At 32.9% G+C, this 25,492-nt stretch overlaps 2 protein-coding genes across 4 annotated transcripts; one reads left to right on the top strand and one right to left on the bottom strand.

Annotated features, from left to right (window-relative positions):
* Nucleotides 1–10,663: 10,663 nt before the first annotated feature.
* LOC126668249 (ATP-dependent RNA helicase DBP2-like) lies at nt 10,664–17,782 on the top strand. 2 transcript variants are annotated; one of them, XM_050361456.1, is made up of 15 exons: nt 10,664–11,044; nt 11,238–11,330; nt 11,418–11,582; nt 11,672–11,767; nt 11,923–11,997; nt 12,348–12,509; nt 13,103–13,183; nt 14,308–14,406; nt 15,148–15,231; nt 15,729–15,860; nt 16,370–16,444; nt 16,788–16,877; nt 16,974–17,048; nt 17,228–17,445; nt 17,583–17,782. In XM_050361456.1, the coding sequence occupies exons 1-14, from the start codon at nt 10,811–10,813 to the stop codon at nt 17,396–17,398; spliced, it is 1,632 nt and encodes a 543-aa protein (XP_050217413.1). In that variant the 5' UTR covers nt 10,664–10,810; the 3' UTR covers nt 17,399–17,445; nt 17,583–17,782. The 2 variants fall into 2 exon arrangements, with proteins under 2 accessions (XP_050217413.1, XP_050217412.1); XM_050361455.2 differs by having other exon boundaries at nt 10,670–11,044; nt 17,551–17,782.
* Nucleotides 17,783–21,037: 3,255 nt separating this feature from the next.
* Nucleotides 21,038–25,320, bottom strand: LOC126669989 (protein NETWORKED 4B). Of its 2 annotated transcripts, none has more exons than XM_050363640.2 (4): nt 25,187–25,320; nt 24,261–24,328; nt 23,762–23,873; nt 21,038–22,905 (listed from the first exon to the last, which is right to left on the bottom strand). In XM_050363640.2, exons 2-4 carry the CDS (start codon nt 24,273–24,275, stop codon nt 21,152–21,154), a joined length of 1,881 nt encoding a protein of 626 aa, XP_050219597.1. In that variant the 5' UTR covers nt 24,276–24,328; nt 25,187–25,320; the 3' UTR covers nt 21,038–21,151. The 2 variants fall into 2 exon arrangements, with proteins under 2 accessions (XP_050219597.1, XP_050219598.1); XM_050363641.2 differs by having other exon boundaries at nt 24,261–24,331; nt 25,187–25,309.
* Between the last annotated feature and the right edge of the window lie 172 nt (nt 25,321–25,492).

The raw sequence follows: 25,492 nt of genomic DNA on the forward strand, positions 1-25,492 counted from the left end.
ATAAAATAATAAAATATATAAAATTAACATTCATATTTTCTTAAAATAATTATAAAATATAAAATTTCTTCTTATATGAGAAGGATTTAGTATTATATTATCCATATACATTTTAAATATGTTTAATATAAATATATATATTCATGTTAAATTTAAATATCATCTAAAATTAAATTAAACATTAATAAATAATATAGAGAAAATAAAAAAAATAGTCAATCCCAACACTTGTTTTAATTAATTATGTCTTTAGTTGTTAAATTTTCTTTATTACCGTTCTTTTTACAATATAGCAAAGTTGTTATATTTATTTCACAAACGAAACTTTACCCTGTGAACTTGGCACAGAATATCAAAAACGTCCAAATTAGCAAAATAAAATCACTTTTACCCTAAACTTTGCAAAACTGGGTCAAAAATCTCCCTTCTTACTCTCATACAAAAGAGTGAAATACACTCTTCGTTTTTTAGGGTGGCTTTTTTTCCAAGGTGGTTTTTTTAATAGAAAAATATTTAAAATGGTATTTTTTTTTTAAATTTTAAAGGCCTAATTACTTAAAAAAACCACACCTTGTAATATTTTTTCGTTTATACCATGACCTAGGAAAAAGTTCATTTTTACCCTTTTTTTGATTTTTCATTTTTAACTCTACCCTAAAGCACTAAATTGAACTTTTTTTATTTAAAAAAAGCTTAAAATATTCGTTCATTTTTTAACTTATTTGTATTTTTTTCAAATAAAAAAAAATGATATAACCCTTCTATTTAATTATTTTTAATGTTTTCATCCTTTAATTAATTAAATTGCCAAAAAATAAAATTTTGGGGTACAATTGAAAACGAAAAAATCAAAAAAAGGGTACAAATAAACTTTTTCGTAGGTCAGGATATAAACGAAAAATTATTTTAAGGTGAGATTTTTTTAAGTAATTAGGCCAATTTTAAATTAATACCTGATAATTAAAAAAAGGAATAATTTAATCCTTTTAATTTAAAACTTAAAATCATAAATTAACCCCCCCCCCCCCCCCAAAAAAAATTTGTATGTATAATAAATTAACACCCAAATTTTATACATATAACAAAATAACCCTTAAATTTTATACTTTTTAATAAAAAATAAAAAATTTAACAAAAAAATTACAATTATTTTTTAAATTTAAAATAGATTCGTGGGTCTAACCCATGTGTCTGTTCATCAAATGGATGAACAAAATTGTTAATCCATTTGATGAACAAATTGTTCATCAATTAGAGATGAGTGCTCCTTGTCAAAACGAGGAGTAGATCTGTTCCCCATTTTGGCGAGGATTAGATTTGCTACTCGCATGAGGAGCGATTTTCGAGGAGCAAATCGCTCTTCAGGAGAGTAGTGGAGTTGTTGTTCCTCTAAGAAGAGGAGCATCTGCTCCCTTCTCCTCCTCGTCGGAGCTGGAAAAAAAAGTTAAATATCTTTTGGAAAAAAGTTTTGAAAAGTCCTTAGATTAATTAGTGTTTAAATATAATTAATTAGAGACCTACTTTCCAATTAAGATGCCACGTCAGCATAAGGGTGTTTTTGAGCCGGTTTTGTCAAGTTCAGGATAATAGTGATCCGGTTTTTTCAATTTGGACGTTTTGATACTTTGTGCCAAGTTGAGAGGGTAAAGTGAACACTCGTTCTTTATTTCACCCAACATGTTTTGTCCCCTAGTTTACACGTGTCTAACTTTTCGGTGAAAACCAAACACATGTATCGTGTTGCTCGGTGTTAAAGATAATCCCACATTACTTAGGAGAACAAATATAAATGAGTTTATAAGTATAAAGGTTCAACCACCTATTAACTAGTTCTAGTTATTAGGTCATGGTTGAACCTAAACACTCTCATAAGCATGTGGGGTTGTCACGTTCTCACCAAATTATAATTAATTACTCCCACCAATATTTCTAATATGGTGTTGCCGCTGCGTATTAAATCAAAATTTCAGTAGATCTGGCCCGGATTTTTAATTTGCCGGTTATCCTTCTGGATGTTCGTTCCCAGCGGCCCGGTCCGGTGTTGCCGCTGCTTGTTAAATCAAAAAGATTCAGTTTCAGGGGAAGTCAATTTCAAGTGACAACCGGATGTCCAGTCCCGGTTGCACTTGAGGGGCGATGTTAAAGATAATCCCACATTGCTTAAAAGAACAAATATAAATGAGTTTATAAGTGTAAAGGTTCAACCACCTCTTAACTAGTTCTAGTTATTAGGTCATAGTTGAACCTAAACTCTCTCATAAGCATGTAGGTGGATTGTCACTGTAATACCCCAAATAATTAAGTCGTGCCACGTGTCAGGAATTCCGATAAATTAAGTTAAGAAGAATTTAATTTAATTATATCAGGAAATTGGAATAATTTTATTAAGCTAATTAGCGAGATTAAAGGAAATAACTTCGAAAATAATTATAAAATAAATTATAAATCCCGTAATGGAATTTATTTCGCCAAAGTCCGCGAAATGATTTATAATATCTATGGTAAAAGTCTCGAGTCAATGGGAGACCTTTTAAAATTTGGACGCGGATAGGTTTTGGGCTAAATTGTAACTTTTGGAAAAAGTTCAAGGATCAAAATGTAAATTATCCAATTAAGCTTCGAGAATAGAAATTAAAAGATTATTGTCGGAAAGTAATTATAATTGGGTTAGTATTATTTATTGGATATAAATAATACGTAAGTAATTGAGTTAAAGTGAATAATTAACCATTTGGTTAAAATAGAAAGATTAAAAGAGAATTGGTTTAAGTTAAAGAAATGAAGGATTAAAAGGGACAATTAGCCAATTATATATAAGGAAAGAAATAGGAAGAGAATGATCCAGAACTCATTCTCAGCTTCATTTCCATTTCTCTCGACGCTAAACTACGGTCCGTCGCTCGATCTCCGTTTCTCGTCCGTTTTCAACGTTCTATAGCTCGAATCGATCGTATTTCAATGGGTAATCACGGTAAGCACGTTGTTTTGCCGTTTATTTGAGTTTATTGGATGGGTTTTTGATTTGAAAATTAGGTTACGGAGAAACCGTATCGCGATTACGTATTTGATTCGTTTTATACGTTTTTATTGTGTTTTTGGATAGATTAGGATGCTATATGGATGTTGGATGAGTTCGGGATTGATTTAGCACGTCGGAATGGCCGTTTTCAGCGGCCGGAGTCGTGCCCACGAAGGTGCACGACGTGCTCAAGGTTAGAGCACCCTGAGGAGGTGCACGACGTGCACCTCCCAAATTCGAAGGTGCACGACGTGCACCGCCCTTCTTTTGAAGGGGAATGACTCCAAAAACCTAATTTTACGATCCCCTAACCCGATATCGACTCCCGGACTCCGAAAATGCAAGATTCGGACGTTAAACGAGTAAAATATGACTAGTTGTTTGGAATGAGATAGTTTATGGATATCAATTGGTTTTATTAAGAAAACCTATATTCTCTATTGAGGATTGAACCGAGAAGTATTAAGAAAGGAAAGAAGTATGATTCGTTTATCGAAAAAGATTACGTTTGAAGCACGACGGTTAAAGAGTGTGGCGTGTCGTGTCTCGAGTCTAGAATCAATCCTAGAATAGGATTCTGATATGAGTTAAATGATTTGAAATTGTTTTAGATCCGGCGAGGCAAGAGGCAGTGGGACAAAGAGCTCGGGAAGCTTGACGTGTCTAAGCCCCGAAGTGTTTTTGGATAAGCGTGTTCTGTGAGTACACTTTAATTACTTGCTAATATTCATAAAGTCGCGTATTTTCATATACGGGCGACTATATGAATACTTATATGTTTAAAAGTATGTTTGGAAGTAATATCATATGAAGTATGATCCAAAAAGAATATTTTCTACATAAAGAAGTTTTCAAACGTTTTCACCCTTTATGTAATATTACTTGTAATTATGTGTATTCACTCAGTTTTATACTGACCCCATTGTTACTCCAATTTTTACAGGTTGAGTTAGGTACGATTTGGAGAATGAAGCTTCCGAAGTTTTAATTCTCGGAAGTAGTACGAGTCATGAGACCTGGTTCTCATTCTAACAAGTCCGCAGTAGTTTAGAGAAACAGACTCTATTTTGTAAAACGCTTTAACTCTGATGTATTTTTCAAACAGGGGTCGTGCGTATTTTGATATTATTGTGATATATAAAATATGATTTAATTTGCGAAAAAATTTATAGTAGTTTTAGGCTTGCTACGGGTTTTGTAGCTACCACTCCCATTCCCTAGCGCCGTTTGCGACTCATGATTTTGGGTCGTGACAGTCACATTCTCACTAATTAATAATTAATTACTCCCACCAATATTTCTAATACCCGGTAACCCTTTTCTCTAGCAAATTTCTTTTCTAATTACCATTTTGACCTTACTTCTTTAATTCATTAACTGCTCTCTTCTCTCTCCCATAGTTTCTTTCTCTCCTTCAAATTAAGGTTTAATCATTCACACTTTGCTATTATATTCTAAACCATATTCATTTTCATTGTAATTTTAACTTTTGTTTTGGTTTAGTGGCTCTTCATTTTTCAAATTTATTGTATTAAGTTTATAAATAGCAACATGTTTGTATCTACAAGATCAACTCCATCAAAAAAAACTGAGTTTGTTGAACTAGCAAAAATGAAAGGCCAATTAGTTAAAAAAATGGATAAAAATGTTGAGGAAAGTGGTGCCAATTCGGCTAATAATCACCGACGGTCCTCGACTTTTACCCTAACCTTCCGTAAACCCTCCAACCTTTCAAAAGCTTCCCTAAACCCCCCAACCTTTGTGGCGGCGCCATTCACGGCCCTTATAGACGAAAATACCCCTAAGCGCCGTCTTTTTTTGGCGGCTACAATTCTAAAAAAAAAAAAGACGGCGCCACGTGTCATCTGACATGTGGCAAAATATCTAAAAAAAATTGAAAAACCCAAAACACCCTTACAACTATTAAAATTTAATTAAAACAAAAATAAAAAATCAAAGCAAATCAACCCATTCAAACCATTGAATTATCGAAACCGAACCGCCACAACCGAACCCGCCTCCGGTCATCTTCTCAGGTGAGAAAACGACCAAGCTCGTCGTCTTCTCAGATCTGAGAAGACGAGCATCAGCTCGTCTTCTGCACATCTGTTCTTGGAGAACAGATGTGTATTTGTTCTCCAAGAACAGATTTCAGATCTGTTCTTGGAGAACAGATTCCGATGGGTCGGCGGCGGGTGGTGGTCGGCGGCGGGTGCGGTGAGTGGTTCGGGTTGGCGGGCGGATTGACCGTGGGTTGGGTTTGATTAAGTAAATTTGATTTGGTTTAATTTTTTAGGGGGTATTTTGGGTGTTTCAATTTTGTTTTGACGTTAAATGACGTGTCAATTAACATGTGGCGCCACTATTTTTTTTTTCCAAAAAAAAGGACAGCCGCCAAAACCAAAAGGGTAGTTTCGTCTATAAGGGCCGTGAATGGCGCCGCCACAAAGGTTGGGGGGTTTAGAGAAGCTTTTGAAAGGTTGGGGGGTTTACGGAAGGTTAGGGTAAAAGTCGAGGACCGTCGGTGATTATTAGCCAATTCTATATTTCAAAAGAAAATGTATCTGGTGATGTTAAACTCAAGGAAAAAGTAGCTCATGTCTTGATGTGAAAACAAAGCGCTTAATTTATGATTCGGTCCTTGAAAATAAAGAAAGATTAGAAAATCATACATATTGAAGAACTAATTCGTTTGATTAAGATAATTTTATTTTTCAATTGTAGTCTATGTAGTTTGTGTTTGTTTAATCTTTTTGATCAAAAATTATTTATATAGTTGTTTTTGAAATGTCTGATATATGTGTATCATTTATGTACAATATATATATATTTTAAATGTTAGATTATTTTAATTTTTACATAATAATTTGTGAAATTTTTTCGGTATATATATCATTTATGTATAATAGATGTTTTCTATAGTTTTAGTTCATTTTTACTTTATATTAATAGTTTGTGAAAATTTATGTTTTTATATGTATAATATATGCATTTTATATCTATTATGTGTTTAATGTAACTGTTACTATATGTTTTTAGTTAAAATTTATGGTTATTATTGATGTCATCCACGTGTGTGTCCATTTCTTATTGGAAAGGTATTGAAGTGAAGTTTTTTTTTTTTTTCATGCAAGAATGATAATAATTTGGGAGGAGAATTTTTTAGAAGAATGTGGAAATAGGAGGAATTTTTTGAATAGGTTACCCGATCCCTAACTAAAAAAGTGGGGGCCAAAGAATATAGATTGGCTGAATGGTATTTGTGTAGATTGTAGGTGTTCTTTTTTTGATATTTTTGGTGAATTTGTTAATAATATATAATTAATTGTACTTATTTTTTTTTATTTAAATACAAAAAGTCAAATTAATTTTTTTTTTTATTATAAGAACCTAAAATTTTATTTTAGTCCAAATTCCATAACCACCATAAAATTAGGTCTAAGAGAACACCAGGTAATTCAACCAAGCCCAACAAACCATAAAAAATTTAATTTTATGTCTAAATCACAGCTATAAACAACTTAACACAGAGTAAAACAAATAGCAAGCGATACATAAATTTTGCTTTGAACAAAGGGTCAACGCACCTCCTGAACTTGTGACACAAGGTCATATAATCCAATTTATACTTTTTTGAGAAACTAACCCTAAAACTCTTCATTTTTGGATCAAATAATCCATAATTTATATTTTTATTTTAAAAAACAAAGATTTAGGATAAATTTATCACAACAATTAGGGAAGTATCTAATTTTTTTTTTGCATCCCTCACCTCCGATTTATATTTTACGCGTTTTAAAAATACAATTATGGAGTTACTTGACCCGAAAATGAAGAGTTTTGGGGTTATTTGTTCAAAAAAGTACAAATTGGATTAGGTGATCCTGTGACACAAGTTTAGAGCGCGCGTTGACCCTTTGTTCATTTTGCTTTTTACACTGTCCTAACTACAATAGGACTTGCCAATTTTGATACATGATAAAAATCTCAAAATTATTTTTTTTTCTTCTAAAAAACATGTTCAAAATCATATCTTGGCGAATGTCCGCTATAATCATGCCGCTGGTTACTACCTACTCACAAAAGTCACCCTATTCCAACCCCTTCATAGTTGGTAGATATCAAATAAGAAAAAATAATTTTATTTATTGCCAGAATATTTTTTCCTTTTAATTTTTAGTGTTAATTGCAAATTAAATCACGAACTTTACACTACTTTACAATTACAACACGAATTTTAAAACTTGCCACTATCCGTAACCAACTTTCGTTTTTAGCAATTGATATAAAGAAAAATCATACGACGACATATGGCGGTATATTACATTGTCTACGTTAGTGTATGTTTAGGTTGGTGGACCAATTTACCAAAAAATGAAAGTTAATTACTGATATTTTATAATTGTAAATTAGGGTAAAATTCGTAATTTAATTTGCAATTAACCTTAATTTTTACTTGGCCAAGACTATTCTCTCCTTAAATTTTCACATTCATATTATTCATATAGGCCTGCATCATCTTTATGTAAATATTATTAGAAAAGCTACAGTTGAAAAAAATTATCTTTCATGGGTTCATTTCATTCTCTCATCAACAAAATATACATATATTTTTTTCGAACCCTCCATTCTCGAAGTCATTTTATCTTAGAAAAGCCTTCTTTCTCTACGGGTCCCTGCTTTCCATAACAGGGTACGCATAAGGACCTCTTTTCCGAAGTCACCTGGCCCTAAAAACTCTCATATCTTAGGGTCAACTTCTGCTATTGGTTTAATCCAAAATTTTCACTATATCAAAAAAAAAATACACTGAAATGATAGATTTGAAACAAAATAAAAGTTCGTGCCTTTAAATGGCAACTTTTAAAGGTCATGATTAAAATGAAATTTCGTGTAAAGTTCGTGATTTTTTTAGGAATTAAATCTTTGAAAAAACAAAAAAACATATTTCAAATTCTTTAATTTGTTTTTGGTCTTGAACTTCAATTTAATGGCCAACCATATAATAAAACTTGTTTTGAATACATCAAGAGCCCTAAATCATTTTCCACCAGAAAACATCATCAAATTTTTTTCATAAATGAGATTAAAACGTTTAACAAAAAATGTACCTAGCTTACTACATTTATAGGTTTTATTGTCTTCTCTCTCCTTCAAAATACAATACTCCTCTTTAATTGTTCTCCTGACTTTTATTGCATTATCAGTCACTGGATTATACCATTTTTCTCTATCCCTCCTCAACAAATCATCAACAATAACATCCTCAGAGATATCAACACCTTCACAAGAAATATCAACATATAAGTCAACAAAAGTTTTACCATCTATCCAAGAAACATGCAAGAATGACAGCTTCCCTACGCTTAAGACTTATTTGAAGCAGCATTTGACCTCCTTCCTCAAGTATTATCAACAATCTAATATTAAACAATAATTATAATAAATAAAAATTTTAATACACTCTTGTAAAAGAATAATCCTAATATCACAGATGATATTAAAATGAATAAAAAATTAAAATTACATAGTAATATAGGGATTATTTGTCAAATACACTATTTTGAAAAGTATTTATCACTTTTTACACCAACTTTCTATAATTTTCCATTATACACTAATAATAAACATATTTACAAAAATACATATTATATATATAGGAGACTTATCTTATTTTAGGTTAAAATTTTACATAGTCACACTCTATTTTCTCTTTCTTCTCTCTTTTTCTTTCAAAATTTTCTCTTTTTTTCTTCTTTTCCATTTGACTTTCCGGTTGTCTCTTCCGGTTATGTTTCCGTTCGTCTCCTCTTTTTCGCATTTCTATTCTCGTTTCCGTTCGTCTACTTCCGATGAGTTTCTCGTCTCTTCCGATCGCTTTTCTGTTTGTCTCTTCTGTTCTCTTCCGTTTGCGCTATAAATTTCTCGACATCGTTTTTAGATTTTTTGTAATTTTTAGATTTTTTATGATGATTTAAACATTTTGTAAATAAATTATTGTAGATCTATAATTTTTTGTTTATAAATTTTTTCCATTATTCATATAATTATTTTGTCTTTCTCTTATTTATAGATTTGTTTATTTATTTTAATGCTACTGATTTTGTAAAGAACGATTAATTGATGGTGTATTTGCAGTGTTTTTATAATATATTTACTTATAATGTATTTCTGGTGTTTTTCGGTGTATTTATGCCGTTTTTCTAATATATCTATGGTGCATTTGTAATGTTTATGATGTATTTGCGGTGTTTTTATGGTATAAAAACACTATAAAAATATTATAGATACACTATATACACACTATTATTACACTATAAAAACACTATAGTTACATTAAAAAAACACAATAGATATATTATAATACAATATAGTTACACTAAAAAGCATAATAAAAAAATAAAAAAAATATCAATTTTTTTTTATAAAAAAAAATAAATCATTAAAAAGTGAAAAAAAATATTTGTGAAAATTCGAAATAGAAGTAGGTATTTTTCGTAAAAAAAAGGTTACATAAACAAGAACAAAAAAGTAATATAAAATTATAAATAAAATAGGAAATAAGAAATAGTGTAGTAGGAAATTACTTCACTAATATAACAAAATTCAGTACAAATATTAGTAAAAATTAATTTAAATTAACAAATTCAATCTACTATTCTATTTGCATGTGAGGTATAGTCCAGTGGGCTACTCTCACTATGCATTTCCAGAGGGCAAGGGTCCGACCCTCTCTCTGACAGCCAGTTGGCTGTTTCTAAACTAAATGAATAATTACGTGAACCCCTGCTAACGTCTAACTTAGTGTAGTTCTACTTTTGAAAAAAGAAAAAGTCTAATATTCTATTTAGAACAAAGGATCACTTTCACCCCTAAACTTGCGTCAAAGTATCAAAAAAGTCCAAAACTGGAAAATAGGATCACTTATACCCTAAACTTGCGTATTTCGGCTCAAAAACACCCCTCCCCACTCTCACCTCAGAGAGTGAGTTACACTCTCCGGTTTTAGATAGTGGTTTTCTTTTCAAAGTGGTTTTAACCAAAAAAAAGGTTAAAATGGTGCTTAAATTTTTTTAATTTTTTTAAATTAACATATAAAACTTTAAAATTAACATATAAGACTTTCAAATTAATAATTTAATTTAAAACTTTATTTATTTTATTAATAGTATTTAAAAATATAAAGACTTTATTGTATATTTTACATTTTTATTTATTTTTATATTTAAAAAAATGTTTTCCGGCGAGGAGGAGCTCCTCCTCGCCGGAACCGAGGAGCTTCTGCTCCTTAGATGAGAAGCAGAGCTCCTAACGAGGAGGCTATGCTCCTCATCGGAGGAGCAGAGCTCCTCGTGAAATTTGATTAATTAGTGCTGATTATAATTAATTAGTGTAAGATATGATTAATTTAAATCTCACTCTCCAATTAAGGTGCCACGTCAGCAAAGGGGTCTTTTTGAGCCGGTTTACACAAGTTCAGGGTATAAGTGATCCGGTTTTCCAACTTTGGACTTTTTTGATACTTTGACGCAAGTTCGGGGTGAAAGTGATCATTTATTCATTCTATTTATAATATCGACCTTTACCATCTAAATCACTACTCCATTAGCGTGTGATATATTAGAAAGTACATAGGGTCTAAGGTATAAGTTAGTTACACAGTATACACACATCATTATCTGTTTTTCATTTTCTTCCTTCTCACCTCGCCTCCTCATTTTTACTCTCTACTACTTCTACACTCTATCGTATCAACAACCCCAAAACTGTTACACTCTCAGCTCCAAAACGATGTCGTACGTACCTCCACACCTCAGAGACTCCTCAATTACAACCACCATTGCTCTCCCTTCTTCTTCCCTAACCCTAGCTAATGATCACTCTCTCACTCATTCTCTATCCACCGCCTCCCGCCACGCCGCCTCCGCCGCTCTCTTCTCGTCTCCGAGAACATTGTCTCTTCCCGACGTTGTTTCCCCTCCCTGGAACCCCTCCGAACGCGTTCTTCGCTTCACCTCGCAGCAGGTTTACTTCCCTCGCTTCTATGTTCATTTTTCTGATTTCGAGTTTTTTTTTTAATTAATTTTAGCAGCTTTAGATTTATGTTTTACTTTTAGTTTAGCTGTTTGTAGATATTTGGATTTTGAGGTTTTATTTTATAATCTGTTTTATTTAATTTATTTACGAATGTGATAATGTATTTGAATACTGTTATCAGATTGAAGATATTCGAGCTCGACTTAATGTCAAAGTTACAGTTGCTCCCGGTTCTTCTATAGCTCCTGCGCCAATTGAATCCTTTGAGGATATGGTAATTTTATCCGTTTGTGCTATAGAATGTGATTAGTTTTTGGTGAACCTATTCGCAATACTAATGTTTATTGTTTATGTTTGTTAGTGTTTGAATGAAAGCATTATGAAGGATATTGTGTATCATGGATATACTAGGCCGACTTCAATTCAGGCTCAGGCAATGACTGTTGCTCTTAGTGGGAGGGACCTGCTAGGTTGTGCCGAAACTGGTAGTGGAAAGACCGCTGCGTTTACCATTCCTATGATACAGGTGTTTTGTCGTTATTCTTTAAAATGATCTATGAATGTTTAGTTATTTTCCTTACATTGTTTAATAAGATTATTATTTAAATTTTGCAGCACTGTTTGGCTCAGCCTCCTGTTCAGCGTGGTGATGGGCCTTTGGCATTAGTGCTAGCTCCTACTAGAGAGCTCGCTCAACAAATTGAAAAGGAGGTTTGATGTGCAACTTTTATCTAACTAAGATTACAACTGCTTTTCTGGTATTATTTATACTTTTTGTGCGTGTTTCCAGTACTGGAACTGTGATTATAAGCTGTGATTCTATTGAATATGTCAGCTTGTTGAGTATAATTGTCATTTAATTGCAGGTAAAATGTTTTAGCAGATCTCTTGACTCTTTCAGAAGTGCAATAGTTGTCGGCGGAACGAACATTTCTGACCAGGCAAGTACCAATTTAAAGAAACTATTGATGGTGTTTTTGTTTTTTCACGGTCGATTGAATTTATAACTAACATGGCAAAATATAAACCTGGTGCTGCACATGGTTTCTTCTTTAGGTGGTTATCTAGAAAGGATTAGGCATAACGAGAGCATTGTAGTCAAGTTTGGTAGTTTTACTGAAAATCTACAGTCCTAAGAATTAAATCACGGAAAGAAAATTATTCTGCTAGTTCATCCTCTATTTTCTTAATGTAATATGGTAACATATGACTATAAATTTATTGATTTGATTTTAAAATAATTAATACATGTACCTATTTTATTGGTTTTTCTTTATGGCCGCGGTAATAGAGGTCTGAGCTACGAGGAGGAGTGGATATAGTTGTTGCTACTCCTGGAAGATTAATTGACCATTTGCAACAAGGAAACACGTCTCTCTCTAGAATTTCATTCATAGTTCTGGATGAAGCGGACAGAATGCTTGACATGGGATTTGAACCACAGATTAGAGAGGTATATAAAATTTGAATGCTGCAATTTAGTGCTGTAATTTGGTTTTTGACTTTTCATGTCCAATTGTACATATCGATCGGTGTTAAACCTTATTTTGCATTTAATGATATGAAATAATTTTTCACTTGTACGGACTTCAAGGCAATGAAGATGAAGCCGACTCATGTATTTTTTTCGAACTGAAACATTGTATACGAAAAATGTTTAAAACTCAAAAATCTGGGAAAGCTTGTCTTCTTACTTTGTTCGAATGCTAGAATATAAATCAATTTCATTTCTGTGGTTGAATATCATGGAAAGCTCACAGTTGCTAAAATAAGACTTAAAACATTTTTTTTGTCTTCAAAGACTTCATTTGCAAGGATTGAATTTAACTGTTGCAAATTGTTCTAAACAATGAATTACTGAAAGAACCAAAGTACGAATGCAAAATTGACAACAGAATTTTTGAAACAGGATATGATGTCCAAGGCAGTCATAGTGTAGGCTGAATTTTGATGATTGGTTCATTTGTGCTCTTTTATTACATGAAAGTTGTAGTTTGCTGAAGGGTGTAACTTGAAAGAAAATAATGCAGTTTGATATTGTTTTAGGTACTGCATAACCTCCCAAAAAGACATCAAACTTTGCTCTTCAGTGCCACTATGCCAGAGGAGATTGAGACACTAGCGCAGGTTAGACTTTGGACTAGTTTTCATTTGTGTTTCAAATTGTGTTACATGCAAGGCACTATTTTCTCTATAGAGAAAAATGGGAAACTTTGAAGATTGAAGACTGATACATATGTGCTGCTTTGCTGTGGCATAGCAATTATCCCAACTGAATCTTTTACTGGATTGTCACAAATACTAATCAATCTGAATAAATGTAGTTAGCAGAATACATAGTTGTTGTCTTCTATAACTTTCATTTAGTTTATTATTGTTATTGCCATTATTTATTTTGATTTTTTTTGTTTTAACCTTTAATTCACGGCTTGACAAGTCAATGCCTCATATGAAGGTCAGAGTCATCTAGTAATACAAATCTCTTGGAGTATTTTCTTTCCTTCCTCTAGTTATCTTCAATTATCTTCGGAATAATTTGTTTTTTCCTTCATAAACTTTTAAATTGGGGTTTTTGAAATGTATGTTTATTGCTCATGTTTCCTGTAACTATGCAATAATTTCTTTGATTAGCTAAATCTTTTTGCTATGAAGAAATTAGTCTGTATTACATTATGATTGGACTGATACGATCACAGTTAAAATTTATATGCGGATCACATATTCTGTGGGGTTTGAGGAGTGCTGTTGCTGTAATTTACTTGGTGCTTTACATTCTTTCTCTCAGGGCTGTGCAAAAACCAACCTAAACCGAACCGAACCAACATTCTGTTGGATATTATAATAATAAATCAGCTTTTCTGTTCAGTTTGTTTTTGGACATAAAAAATTTCAGTTAAGTTTTGATGTACAATGAACCAAAAATAATTGAACTGAACCGAAAAACCGACAGATTCAGTTTAAAAATTACACTTCTGGATTTTGGTTCGGTTTGAAAAAGGGGAAACTTTCAGTTCGGTTCGATTTAACCGAATGCACACCCTACTTTCACTTTCGTAGCTGTAGGATAGGTGCAAGAGCATTATAAGCCTGGTACCAGATAAATGCAATCATACTCTTTCTTGTTTTCATGACCAATTATTTTTTTGTATTGCTTTTTTAAGAATATAAGCTCTTACATACCTACAACTCTTTGAGTCAGCTTATCATAGAGAATATGTGCATAATTTTGTCCGTGTTTTATTCAACTTCAGGATTACTTAACTAACCCTGTGCAAGTCATGGTTGGAAAATTGAGTGGCCCAACATCAAATGTCCTGCAAAGCTTAGTGAAGGTGACTGAAAGTGAGAAGGTAAATCTCATAGTGTAATTCTAAAATTTGTTTTGCTCTGCACATGGTGTGGGAAGTTCTTAATTCAGTCAGTTTGTTATTGAGGCATATAGCTATTTTTATGGTGTATGAAGGGTGTGCAAGTTGAATGTATTTATAGTTTGTGATTTGTTTGCATGATTCAATCCATCTTTGGCTATTCACTGCTGCAGTGCTTTGAATTGAGACAGACAGTAGTTTTCTGAAAAAGGACAATCCCAATAGATACCTCAGATAGAAGACTGCTTTTTGCTACAGAGATATATATCTTTGGTCTGATATAGCCTGGCAATGAGAATGTAGGGGATACTAGATGAGTATGATATATGGTAGGATCTGGATGATTTGGCATAGGTGGGTTGTAGCTGCTTTTGTGAAGGCAGCTCGTCGTGAGTTGAGCTGGACAACTTGTTGAAGCTGGCGGCGGATCATTCCCTGCTTGGGATTGAGTAATATGACCCAGTGTGGGTTGAGAAGTATGACCTGATGTGAAATTGGGAGATGAAACCTGCTGATTTGAAGGAGGGGCAACGCGTATGTGCAAATGCGTAGACACACAATGTTCTTTTCCCTGTTTCATTTGGATTTATATGTTTTATCCGGCTGATTTGACTCTTGATTAAGTGATGCACTCTTTCAAATTACATCTGTAATTTCTTCAACTAACATTATCATTATATGTGGATTTGATAGCAGAATTTGACTTTATTTAATGTGGTGTAGATTGATCGCCTTCTAGATTTACTTGTAAAGGATGCATCTCAGGCAGAAAGATCTGGCTTGACTGTTGTGTTTGTGGAAAGAAAGGTAAGCTGACTGCATTTTTGTCTCGCATTATTTTATTATGTTTGTTTCATCAAGTGCATCACCTAGTTACCCATGAAAAATAAAAATAACTGAGTTTTATGAAAAATAAAGAATAACTGAGTTTTATGTAAAACTATCACCGATTTTTGGGAAAACTCGCAATGAATGGTGGATGAATTTGTCTAATGTTTTTCTCAACCAATTCCTGAAAAAGGAAAAGTAATAGACAAAGTAAAGTTGAATGCTTGGCACAGGAAGGTTTGGTTATGATGCATATGCAACATTATTAAGATGTTCTCTCTATGGTTGGTCATGCTGCAAACTCTTGTTGTTTTAGTACTTTATTTTCTTTGACATAGTAAAATAGATGGCGAAGCATATTGGGGGCTATTGGGTATTGCATATTTGATACCTTGTATATATATATATATATAACAGATAGTATATGTTTTCTAAAACCTTTAGTCTTCATTCGAAATACTTGTGTTTGCAACCAGGCAAGGTGTGATGAAGTTACTGAAGCTTTGGTGGCACAAGGTTTACGGGCAGTTGCACTTCATGGTGGTCGTAGTCAGAATGAACGGGAGGCTGCTTTGCATGATTTTAGGAGTGGTTCAACTAACATTTTGGTAATTGAAATTTTATTGCTGATGTGATTTAATACATGTTTTTAAGGTCCTTATAAGCCACTGTCATGCATAAACATACTAGAGTGTAAATTTTATCGATCTCATTGTGATCTTACTACTTTAAGAGTAATTTGACAGACACCACAGCATCCATCCTCTACCCTTGAATTCTCTTCAACATTTAGTAGCATACTGACGTCATCGTCCGTATTTGAAACTCGATTTGAAAAAATCCAGAGGCAAATAGGCTCCCTCGTTTTATATGTTCTTGTTCTAGTTACCCGAATTTTAGATTCAAGCTGTACCTTTTTTAGGAGGTCATCTTCATTGCACCCCCTTATCTTTGTACATCTGATTGTGTTTTACCTTTTGGGCTTTGTAGTCAATTATTATATAACTAGACAAAACCAAGTGCCTAGCATGAAACAATGTTTAGCAGGTCCATGCCATGATCCTTACCCTGTTTCTGTTAATTGTACTTTATCTATTGACGGGCCATTAGTATGCAGGTTGCCACTGATGTTGCTTCTCGTGGATTAGATGTTACAGGAGTCACTCATGTCATTAACCTGGATCTTCCAAAGGTATTTACCGCAGAAACTTGTTTTGTGCTGAATTTGTTATGAAATCCATAAAAATCAGTGCGAAGGGTGTTTTTTTTCTCATATTTACTTGTGTGGGAAAGCTTGGGAATATTACTTGGTTTGTGAAGTGCAAATCTTGTGATATCACTGCTAGAAAATAGAAGCATTATCTTGGGTTACGTTATGATGGTATGGCCTAAATTATGTTATGATGGTATGGTCTAAACCTCAGCTTGTGGTCATACTCCAATGGATGTTCTCAATAGCCTATACATTTCAGTTGCTATTAAAATGTGTTTCTGAATAGAACCTGAAGCTTCAGTTATGGATGCCTGAATTATAGACAATGGAAGATTATATACACCGTGTTGGAAGGACAGGCCGTGCAGGGTCGGCTGGCCAAGCTACATCGTTCTACACTGACCGTGATATGGTATCTTCTCCCCTTGTTTCTACTTTATTTCTAATGTTCTCTTGAATTCCTATATTTGTTTGTACCAGTATTGACTGTTGTATTTCCTCACTCAAGTTCCTGGTGGCACAAATAAACAAAGCAAGAGCTGCTATTGAATCGGGGGATAATTCCGCTTTTGCAACTGGGAAGGTAGGGTTTATTCATTTTATATACTCAAATACATTAATTTCCTTTCATTTTACACTGTGCGCTCTATGTCTCTCTTCCCTGCAAACCAATGTTAGTCATCTTAAATTCCCGGGTTCAACCCATTGGCTATTTTTTAGTCTCTTGCCATACTTTTGAAAGTAATACTTCTCAAATAATAGACTGCAAGAAGGAAAGAACGAGAAGCAGCGACTACACAGAAGGAAACCAGGAATGGTGTGTCGAAGATTGTGACACCCGCATCAATTAACATTGAAGATAAGTATAGGTTTATGATCTCCTCTTCAAGCGTCAAAGGAATAGGTGCAGCAGATAGTGCTTGGGATGATTGACAACATCCGTTGCTGGTACCAGTTCGGTGTAAAGAGAATTCCTTACGGTCAGTGATACTGTTTCGTTTCTTTTCATGCGGAATTGATGAGATTAAACATCTCTCTTATTTCTATATTTTGGTAAGTAGAGTGTTACGTGCCTCATTTTGCAGGTTATACTAATTTACAAAAGGTGCATGTGTAGGTGTATATTTTACGCATTGAAGATCACAAAGTTCTTGCGAGTTTATTCTAATATGATCGCCGAGCTGCATCTATGATTTAGTTACCGGTTTTTTTCTGGACAGTCTGAATGATAGGACTCGTAGTACTGGTTTTTGTAGATTGTGAATATTTTGTATATCACAAGTGTTCCAGTGGAAACTGTCGTTTTAGCTGCTGTGATGCCTGACTTGCCAATGTTTGTATTCGACTATCTCGAGATATTTCTTCAAAATTATCTTGAGACATATTTCTTCAAAAAAGAAAAAAAAATCTCACATGTCTTGAGTCAAAACGTATACTTTGTGAAACATAATATGAATTTAATTGATATTAGAGCCCGTTTGTTTTTTAACAAATGCAAGCTGTTAAAGGGAGAATTCTGTTGTGCAACAATGTGGAACTGTCCAATTCTAATAGTTTTTTATTTTATTGACCATTGATTTGTTTTGCAAATGTTGTATGGTTGGTGAACTGCATTTATATTTATTCCCTTCATCCCATTAAAAAAAAATAGTGGTTTTGCAAGAATTAAAAAACTCATTATTTATGGTTGATATATTCAAATATTTCTATAATGCTCTTTTAAAGTTTTTAAGAGTGAAATATTATAAAGTTACTACATTTAATGTTTATGCAATAAAATTATGAGGGTAATTTGATATTTTTATTTTAAATTATCAATAAATATGATTATTAATTTTTTATGGGATAAAAAGGTGTCTTGTTTTTTTTTTTATCGGACGGAGGAGTATATGCTTTGTCAATGAAATAAACTATAGAGATGGACAATTAAATATATTTGACACAAGAAATTTGAAATAGCTTGAGCTTGAGAGAATGAGAGACGAAGCCAAGTCCAACAATTTATGAAGGACCACTCTCCCATAGGCCATAACTAAAGTTTGCAATATAAAATAGTGAGTGATGGTTCAAAAAAAACCCCTGAACTTGACACGAAGGATCAAATACGCTCAATTTCACGAAAGTGGATCAAATCACTCCATAACTATATAAAAATGTATTAATACCCCCTTCTCCACTTTCACCTTAGAGAATGAACTCTCCTATTTTAGATGGCTTTAGGTGGTTTTAGATGGTTAACATTAGAAATTCTAAACTTCATAACTTCTTCTTCTCCAACCAGCCACCTATCTGCCGCTATTCCGCCGCCATCGCTCCCACCGGCCACCTCAGCAGACTCTTCTGGGTCTGCCTCAGAGACGGCAGACCCAGATGGAGTCTGCCTAGGAAACATGGGTCTGCCGTGTAAATAAACGGCAGACCCGTTTAGGTCTGCCTTTTCCGACCCATTGGGTCTAGGTCTGACGGTGGTGGGGTAGGCGGAGTTTTCGGGCGGTGGTGGTGGGGTAGCCGAAAGTTATTGTGAAAGAAGAAGATGGATTAGGATAACTATTTAGGGTTAGTTGTTAATTAGGAAAATTTAATTAATAATGAGAGTAATTAAATTTAATAAGAGACAAAGATAGAAAAAACCTTCAATTTTATGTTAATTAGATTTTAAATTAAAAAGGATTAATTAGTATTTTAATTAAGATTAATTAGTGTTAATTTTTAAAATTGGGCTATTCCACTCTCTTTTTTGATTAAGAGGGTGAAACCTATCCGGTTTTGCATAGTTCTGGAGTCCTTTGATCCGGTATTGTGAGATTGGACTTATTTGATACTTCGTGCCAAGTTTAGAGAATAATTTGATCCTTTTACTCATAAAATAGTTAACACATCTTTTTATTTTGAGGAAATTCCATTAAAAAATTAAAAAAATATTTGTTGATTTTTTTCATTTACAAAAATCTTAATTGATTTAAAAATATTTACAAAAATAGCAAAAAATAAAAAAATAATTACAAACATACGGTGTATATTATTGGTATAGTGTCAATATATTCATAAACTAAAGATATACCAACATTATATCAACATTATACACATCAGAACATAATTTTATTAATATTAAATAAAAGTTTTACCAAAATTACATCAAATCGTATAGTAAAAATTAAACTGATAATATACTAAAATTATACCAATAATATATCAAGAGTATACACATTAAAATATACTGAAAGTTTATTAATATTAAATAAAAATTACACCAACATTACACATCGTATACTAAAAAATAAAACTTTACAATATACTGAAATTATACCAACTATAGTGAAAATACATATAAAATAAATGTACATGTTATCAACTAAAAATATATATATGAAAAATTATTATCGATAATATGAAAGTATAGTGAATTATACCAATAATAAAGCAAATACTATTTTTAAATTATCTGATTCATAGTTTTAATATACCAAAATTATACCAATATTATATCGACATTATACAAATCGTATTTTGTAAATAATTTTAAGTTTTTGGTATTTTTGTAAATAATTTTAAACCAGTCGACACTTTTGTAAATGGAAAAAGTCCACAAATATTTTTGTAAATACTTTTAAAATTTTAGGTACTTTTGTAAGAATCCCATTTATTTTATAAAGGTATATAGATGACTGAGATGAGTCTCAATGTAAACTCGAGAGGATCCCAATAAAAAAGGCCTTAAGTATTCCCAAAAAAACCAGTTTGGTACTCTTAAAAATAGACTTCACTAAATTCCATTCAATTAAAATTTAATTTTAAGTTAACTGAGATTAATAATATAAATCCGGTTTTTGGATCAACATAATTTGAAATAAAATCTTTAAAACATCTTAACTATTTCCATTTTCTTTCAAAAAAATAAATCATAAATAAGCTTTAAATTGTGAATGCTACAATAGAGTTAATCACTAATGTTAAATTGCTATTTATTTTGAATTGAGATGCATGGCGTTTATCATATAATTTTATGTGTTTGCGATTATGATTATTGAACTTAATAACCAATAGGAAAATATGTGATTATCTAATCATATTTATATGTGATTATAATTTTAAATCTAAATATTTTAGTTCACAATTTTAATTAAGAAATTGTCTTGACTCAAACATGTTTTTTCTAGGGTTAGCAGCCCCCTAATGTAATGCACATTGCTTGAGTTTTTTTTTTTTTTTGATAATTGGAGAAGGGGAGCGTTTGTGGGAGGATTTGAACCCACGACCCTGGCATTTGCTGCCCAGCGCTTATACCATTTGAGCTACTTGGATGAATTGTTTATATGACATTTTTCATTTTATCGAGCTTCTATATAGTAGAAACACGTACTTCGTTGTTGGTTATTGATACATTTGTAGTGCCGAATGAAAATATGTTGTTCAACTTTAGACGCTGTTCGAACAATCCTCATGAAAATTTCTTACTTAGCTGTTCGAACAATCCTCATGAAAATTTCTTACTTAGACTGGATCCATCATATTTTTCTCACACAAACTCCATCAGATGAATCGTGGAATTCACTGTTCGTGATGAATCTAGTCTAGGCAAAAAATTCATATTCTCAACTTATAATCCTGAAACCATGATTTATTGTGCTAAAAGCACAAATATTACTAAAACATAAATAAATAGAACAAAAAGTATACATACTAATTTTATGATGCCAAAACAGGAACTCTCTTGTGCCCGATAAAGGCTTGTCGAAGACTATGATATCCGTTCCTGTAGTGTTCGAGTGAGAAACACAATTGCCTAATTGCTTCTCGTTTCTCTTCTGCTCCTTCTGCAATCGCCATCTTTTGCCTTTCAACCTCTTTCTCTAGATCATCAACTTTCGAATTTACTTTATCTGCTAATTTACGCGCCATTTCAGCATCGGCAATGAGCTTCATATGCTCCATATGTAATTGCTGTAAATGCTTATCCATTTCATCAATCTGATCATTTCTAGAGGCTACATCTGCTTTAAGTGCGGTAACTTGTGCATTAAGCTCATCTCTTTCTAACTTCAAGGCGTCGAGGTTTTTGTTCAAATTTTGTATATAATAGTCTCTTTCGCTGGTTTCTTTCTTTAAGTTATTGATCTCGAAGTCATGCCTTACCTCTGTTTCTGACATTTCAGTTTGTAGCTTTCTAATTTCATCTTCTAAAGTACGGCAACATGATTCCCGCTCTCTGACCTGCTCCTTCAAACTAGTCTGTTCTTCCAACAATTTTGATATTTCAGCCTTGATCTGTGCTTTTTCAGGAAAAATCTTCTGCTCAGCATCAGATACTTCTGTTTTTAACTCTCTGTTCTCGTGATCCCTGTCTGATAAACTAGATTTCAACCTTGCGATTCTTTCCTGCAGTTTAGATACCTCCCTTTTTTCTGCATTCAGCTTGCTTTTCCATGTATTGATGTCTTTATGAGCCAGAGCAAGCTGATCCTGCAATTTGTTGACCTTTTCAGATGGTCCATTGTCCTCAAGCTTAGTTTTCAAACTTGCAATTTCTTTCTCTGCATACTGTAGCTTCTCTTTCATAATTACAAGTTCTTCTGCCAGTGCCTTAGTTTTGCTATCGAATTCCTGAGTTTCAGCTTCCAGTCCGTCTGTATCCTTTTGAACCTTGGATGCGCGAGTTTTCTCGGATTCCATCTCACTCTCAGCACTCTGAATGTATTCTTCTGGTAATGATGCGAATTCATGCTGAAAATCTCTGGTGGATTCTAATGATTTATGTCTCTGCAGGTCAATGGTCAATCTCGACACTTCTTCTTCATAATGATGTATCCTCTGATTAGCAATCTTCAGCTCTTGCTCGTATCCTGAGATCCTACCTAGAAGATCCTCAAAATGATCATTCCTCACCCCCTTCAATGAACCATCTACGTTCTCCTCCTGCTGCATCTGGAGTCTATCTTTCATTTCACGTAGCTCGATCTCTAATTCAATCACCTTTCTGCTAAGAGCATTGTCGCTACCATTTCCTAAAAGAACCGAGTAATTGTTAACGGAGGAGGAGTCATCAGATTCTGGCTCAGAATCTGTTAGTGTAGATGATTCATCTCCATCTCTCTGAAGATCAGAGCTACTTCCACCGGATCCCAGAAAGAAATCAAAACCAGCAGCTCGATGTCCAGACCTACGCCTCGGCTCCGGAGCAGGAGAGGGCCATGTAGAGGGCGGTTCAGAACTAACGTCAGAAATGCCCGAGTTCTGAGATTGGAGGTCTGATGGAATATTTTTTCTCAATTCTCCCGTCACATGATCATAACGTTCAGCTAAAGACCGGTACATGCGGTAAAATTCTTCAACAAGCGAAACCAATTCCGGCCTCTTCTGATAATACATCTCAGCTTTTTTAGCAAATGAATCTCCATCTTCTTCGATTAGCTTTAACATCCGCCTTACACTCCGGTCCATTTCTGATGTCAAAGATCGTTTTGTCATTTTCTTGTTCCGCATTTTAAATCAATTTGTTCACAGACAAAAATTATTATTAAACAATATTAATGTAAGAATAGTTTTGCCTTTTTCAGCTGAAACAGCACTGGATTAATCAACCACAATCACTTGCAGGTTTTTCTAGTCAGAATTCATCTTGAAGTTACTTTGTAGATGAATTTACTAAAAATATATGATGGTTCCTTACTTTGCTAGTTTAAACCAATACTCTTTCAGGGCAACAAAAAAGTGAATGGAGATCCCAAAATATAGGCAACAGAAATTTAGATACGAGAGTATTTAAACTAATATTGCAGAATAAACAGAAAAAGCATCTTTTTGGATACAAGTCAGTAAAGAGTGTATTCCACAATATATTAAACTACTCGATTCATAACTAGTCCATGACTCCATGTCCTTCTAATTAAGACAAAATGATTGGTGTGGGGGTAAGATGATTTTAAGTACCCATCACAGGACGGTCCAACAGCTGCCTAAATTTTATATGTAGTCAACTCCTTCAAAGATCTTAGAATTGTGAATACCAAGCTGACCATAGGCCTCATATGTCTTATATTTAGCATGATATTTGGCTCCAAACTTTGCGAAAATGTCCGTCTTATTTCCTTAACAAATATTTAGTTACCATAAAGCTTGATTTATAAAATGCAGTGTAATATAACATCCATTAGAGATTTTATGTATTATTGTTATGCAAGAACTTCGTTTATCAAATAGAATGTTTGTGGTTAAGAAACTAGATTTATAGTCACAGCCTACATTTTCAAAATAAGAAGTAGAAGATGGGTGGCCAAACAGGGTGACTGAGTTGCTTACCCTCGAGATTCTCCGCAAGCCACCTTGAATTTTTGGGACTGACGTGACTATCCCACCACCAGGAATGCGATTTCGTTGAATGCAACCTCTTGAAATTCTTATTTGAGCGAATCTGTATCAAGGAGGTACAAAATTATTTAACTCTTTAGATTGACACGATATTCCAACAAAGCATATGATAGAGCTGCTCTTATAGCAAAATTGCATTCCAAAGCATCACTGAAACAGTAAACAGCATATGCAACAAAAATGTATATAGAGTGAAAATAAACTTGGAAAAGTTGTGTATTGATCGATTTCAGGTGCATATGCTTCATCTCTAAGCAATAAATTCATTGAAATGCATTTGAACCGCCATTATCGCAAATTGAAATGTTATCGAATGTTTGATACTTGATAATCTAAATAGAGATTACCATAGTTCGAAATCGAATAAAACGCTTCAAAGATTCGAAATTTTTATGAAGTACAACAAGAGTGTTCAACATTCATTCCTTACCATAGGAGAAGCCATTTAAAGAGCTGGTGGAGTTTCTGAGACAGGAATAAACTTCACTGCTAGTTAACCTGCTACACACACAATGCATTTGAAATTTCAAATTCAACATACTAAATAATAAAATTTAATTTAAAAATTAAATAATCTTAAAGAAAAAAGTCAAAGTTTCTCACCACATCACATGCACTATTAGATGACATAATTTTCAATTACAAGTAACTTTAATCATTAATTTAGAATAATGTCACCAGATCATGGATCAAATTTTGAGTTCAAAAGCACCAAATAATTAACAATAATATTAATAATAAAGATAATATCATATGTGAGACCCTACAAGAACAAGTTATTCAAAATTTTCCATTAAGGAGAGTGAATACACGCGCTCAAAATAACGAGTGGGATTATAATAAATATCTAAATCCAGCCCTAATTATTCACAACTGTCCAAACACCAGCTTCCACTTACTTCCACGCGGCTCCACATTTCGTTTACTTTACTAATTTAAAAAATATAAAAATAATTCTTTTAACTGTTTTTATTTTGTTTGTCTCTAATTATTTCAATTATCAACCAATCATCTCAGGCAAAAGCTCCATATTTTTTTGAATTAAATCTGTACTTTTGTGGAAGATAACAAAAATAAGACAAACAAAAAGTGATTTACATTAAACAAATTCTACCAATCTATGCGTTTGTATTTTTCTACTAATAATAATATCTTAGATTTCTCAGTCCAGACTTTATAGAATAATTTGTTTGTCACTATCCAAATCAAATATAAAATCAAAACAGATAATTAACACAAATAGAAATTCAAAAAGCAGATGCGATCAGTTCAAAAACAAAGTCCATTTCTAAAAATCAGAAACAAAAACTTCAAATTGTATGTTAAAGAGCAGAGAAATGAAAAGAAATAGCTTACGGAAGAAGGTTGGAGGAGGAATTGAAGTTGAACCTAAAAAACTGCAAATTATTGAAGTAATTGAGAGAGAGGGTTTGGTATGGTAAGGGTATGGAGATGATACAGACTCGATAAAAAGAGTAAGGCCTTTAAGTCCGCTTTTGCACATGCCGGATTTTCATTTAATAAAAACTAATATAGAAAAAGTCTACACGCTTTATTTTCTGCAAAATAAATAATCATAGTATACTCTTTCTATTCCGTTTAAAAAATTCCATTTGATTTTATATTAAAATTAAAAAAAAAATTATTATTTTTATCTTTTCA

The sequence above is a fragment of the Mercurialis annua genome, linkage group LG2, assembly GCF_937616625.2.
Source record: "Mercurialis annua linkage group LG2, ddMerAnnu1.2, whole genome shotgun sequence".
NCBI lineage: Eukaryota > Viridiplantae > Streptophyta > Magnoliopsida > Malpighiales > Euphorbiaceae > Mercurialis > Mercurialis annua.

Excerpts from the sequence above, each read along its gene's own strand:
- LOC126668249 (XM_050361456.1), top strand. The coding sequence starts at position 10,811 with ATGTCGTACGTACCTCCACACCTCAGAGACTCCTCAATTACAACCACC. Across the intron at positions 11,998-12,347 it reads GAACGAACATTTCTGACCAG|AGGTCTGAGCTACGAGGAGG; the intron begins GCAAGTACCAAT and ends CCGCGGTAATAG. Across the intron at positions 14,407-15,147 it reads AGGTGACTGAAAGTGAGAAG|ATTGATCGCCTTCTAGATTT; the intron begins GTAAATCTCATA and ends AATGTGGTGTAG.
- LOC126669989 (XM_050363640.2), bottom strand. Across the intron at positions 22,906-23,761 it reads GCTTGCGGAGAATCTCGAGG|AAATGGACCGGAGTGTAAGG; the intron begins GTAAGCAACTCA and ends CTTTGACATCAG.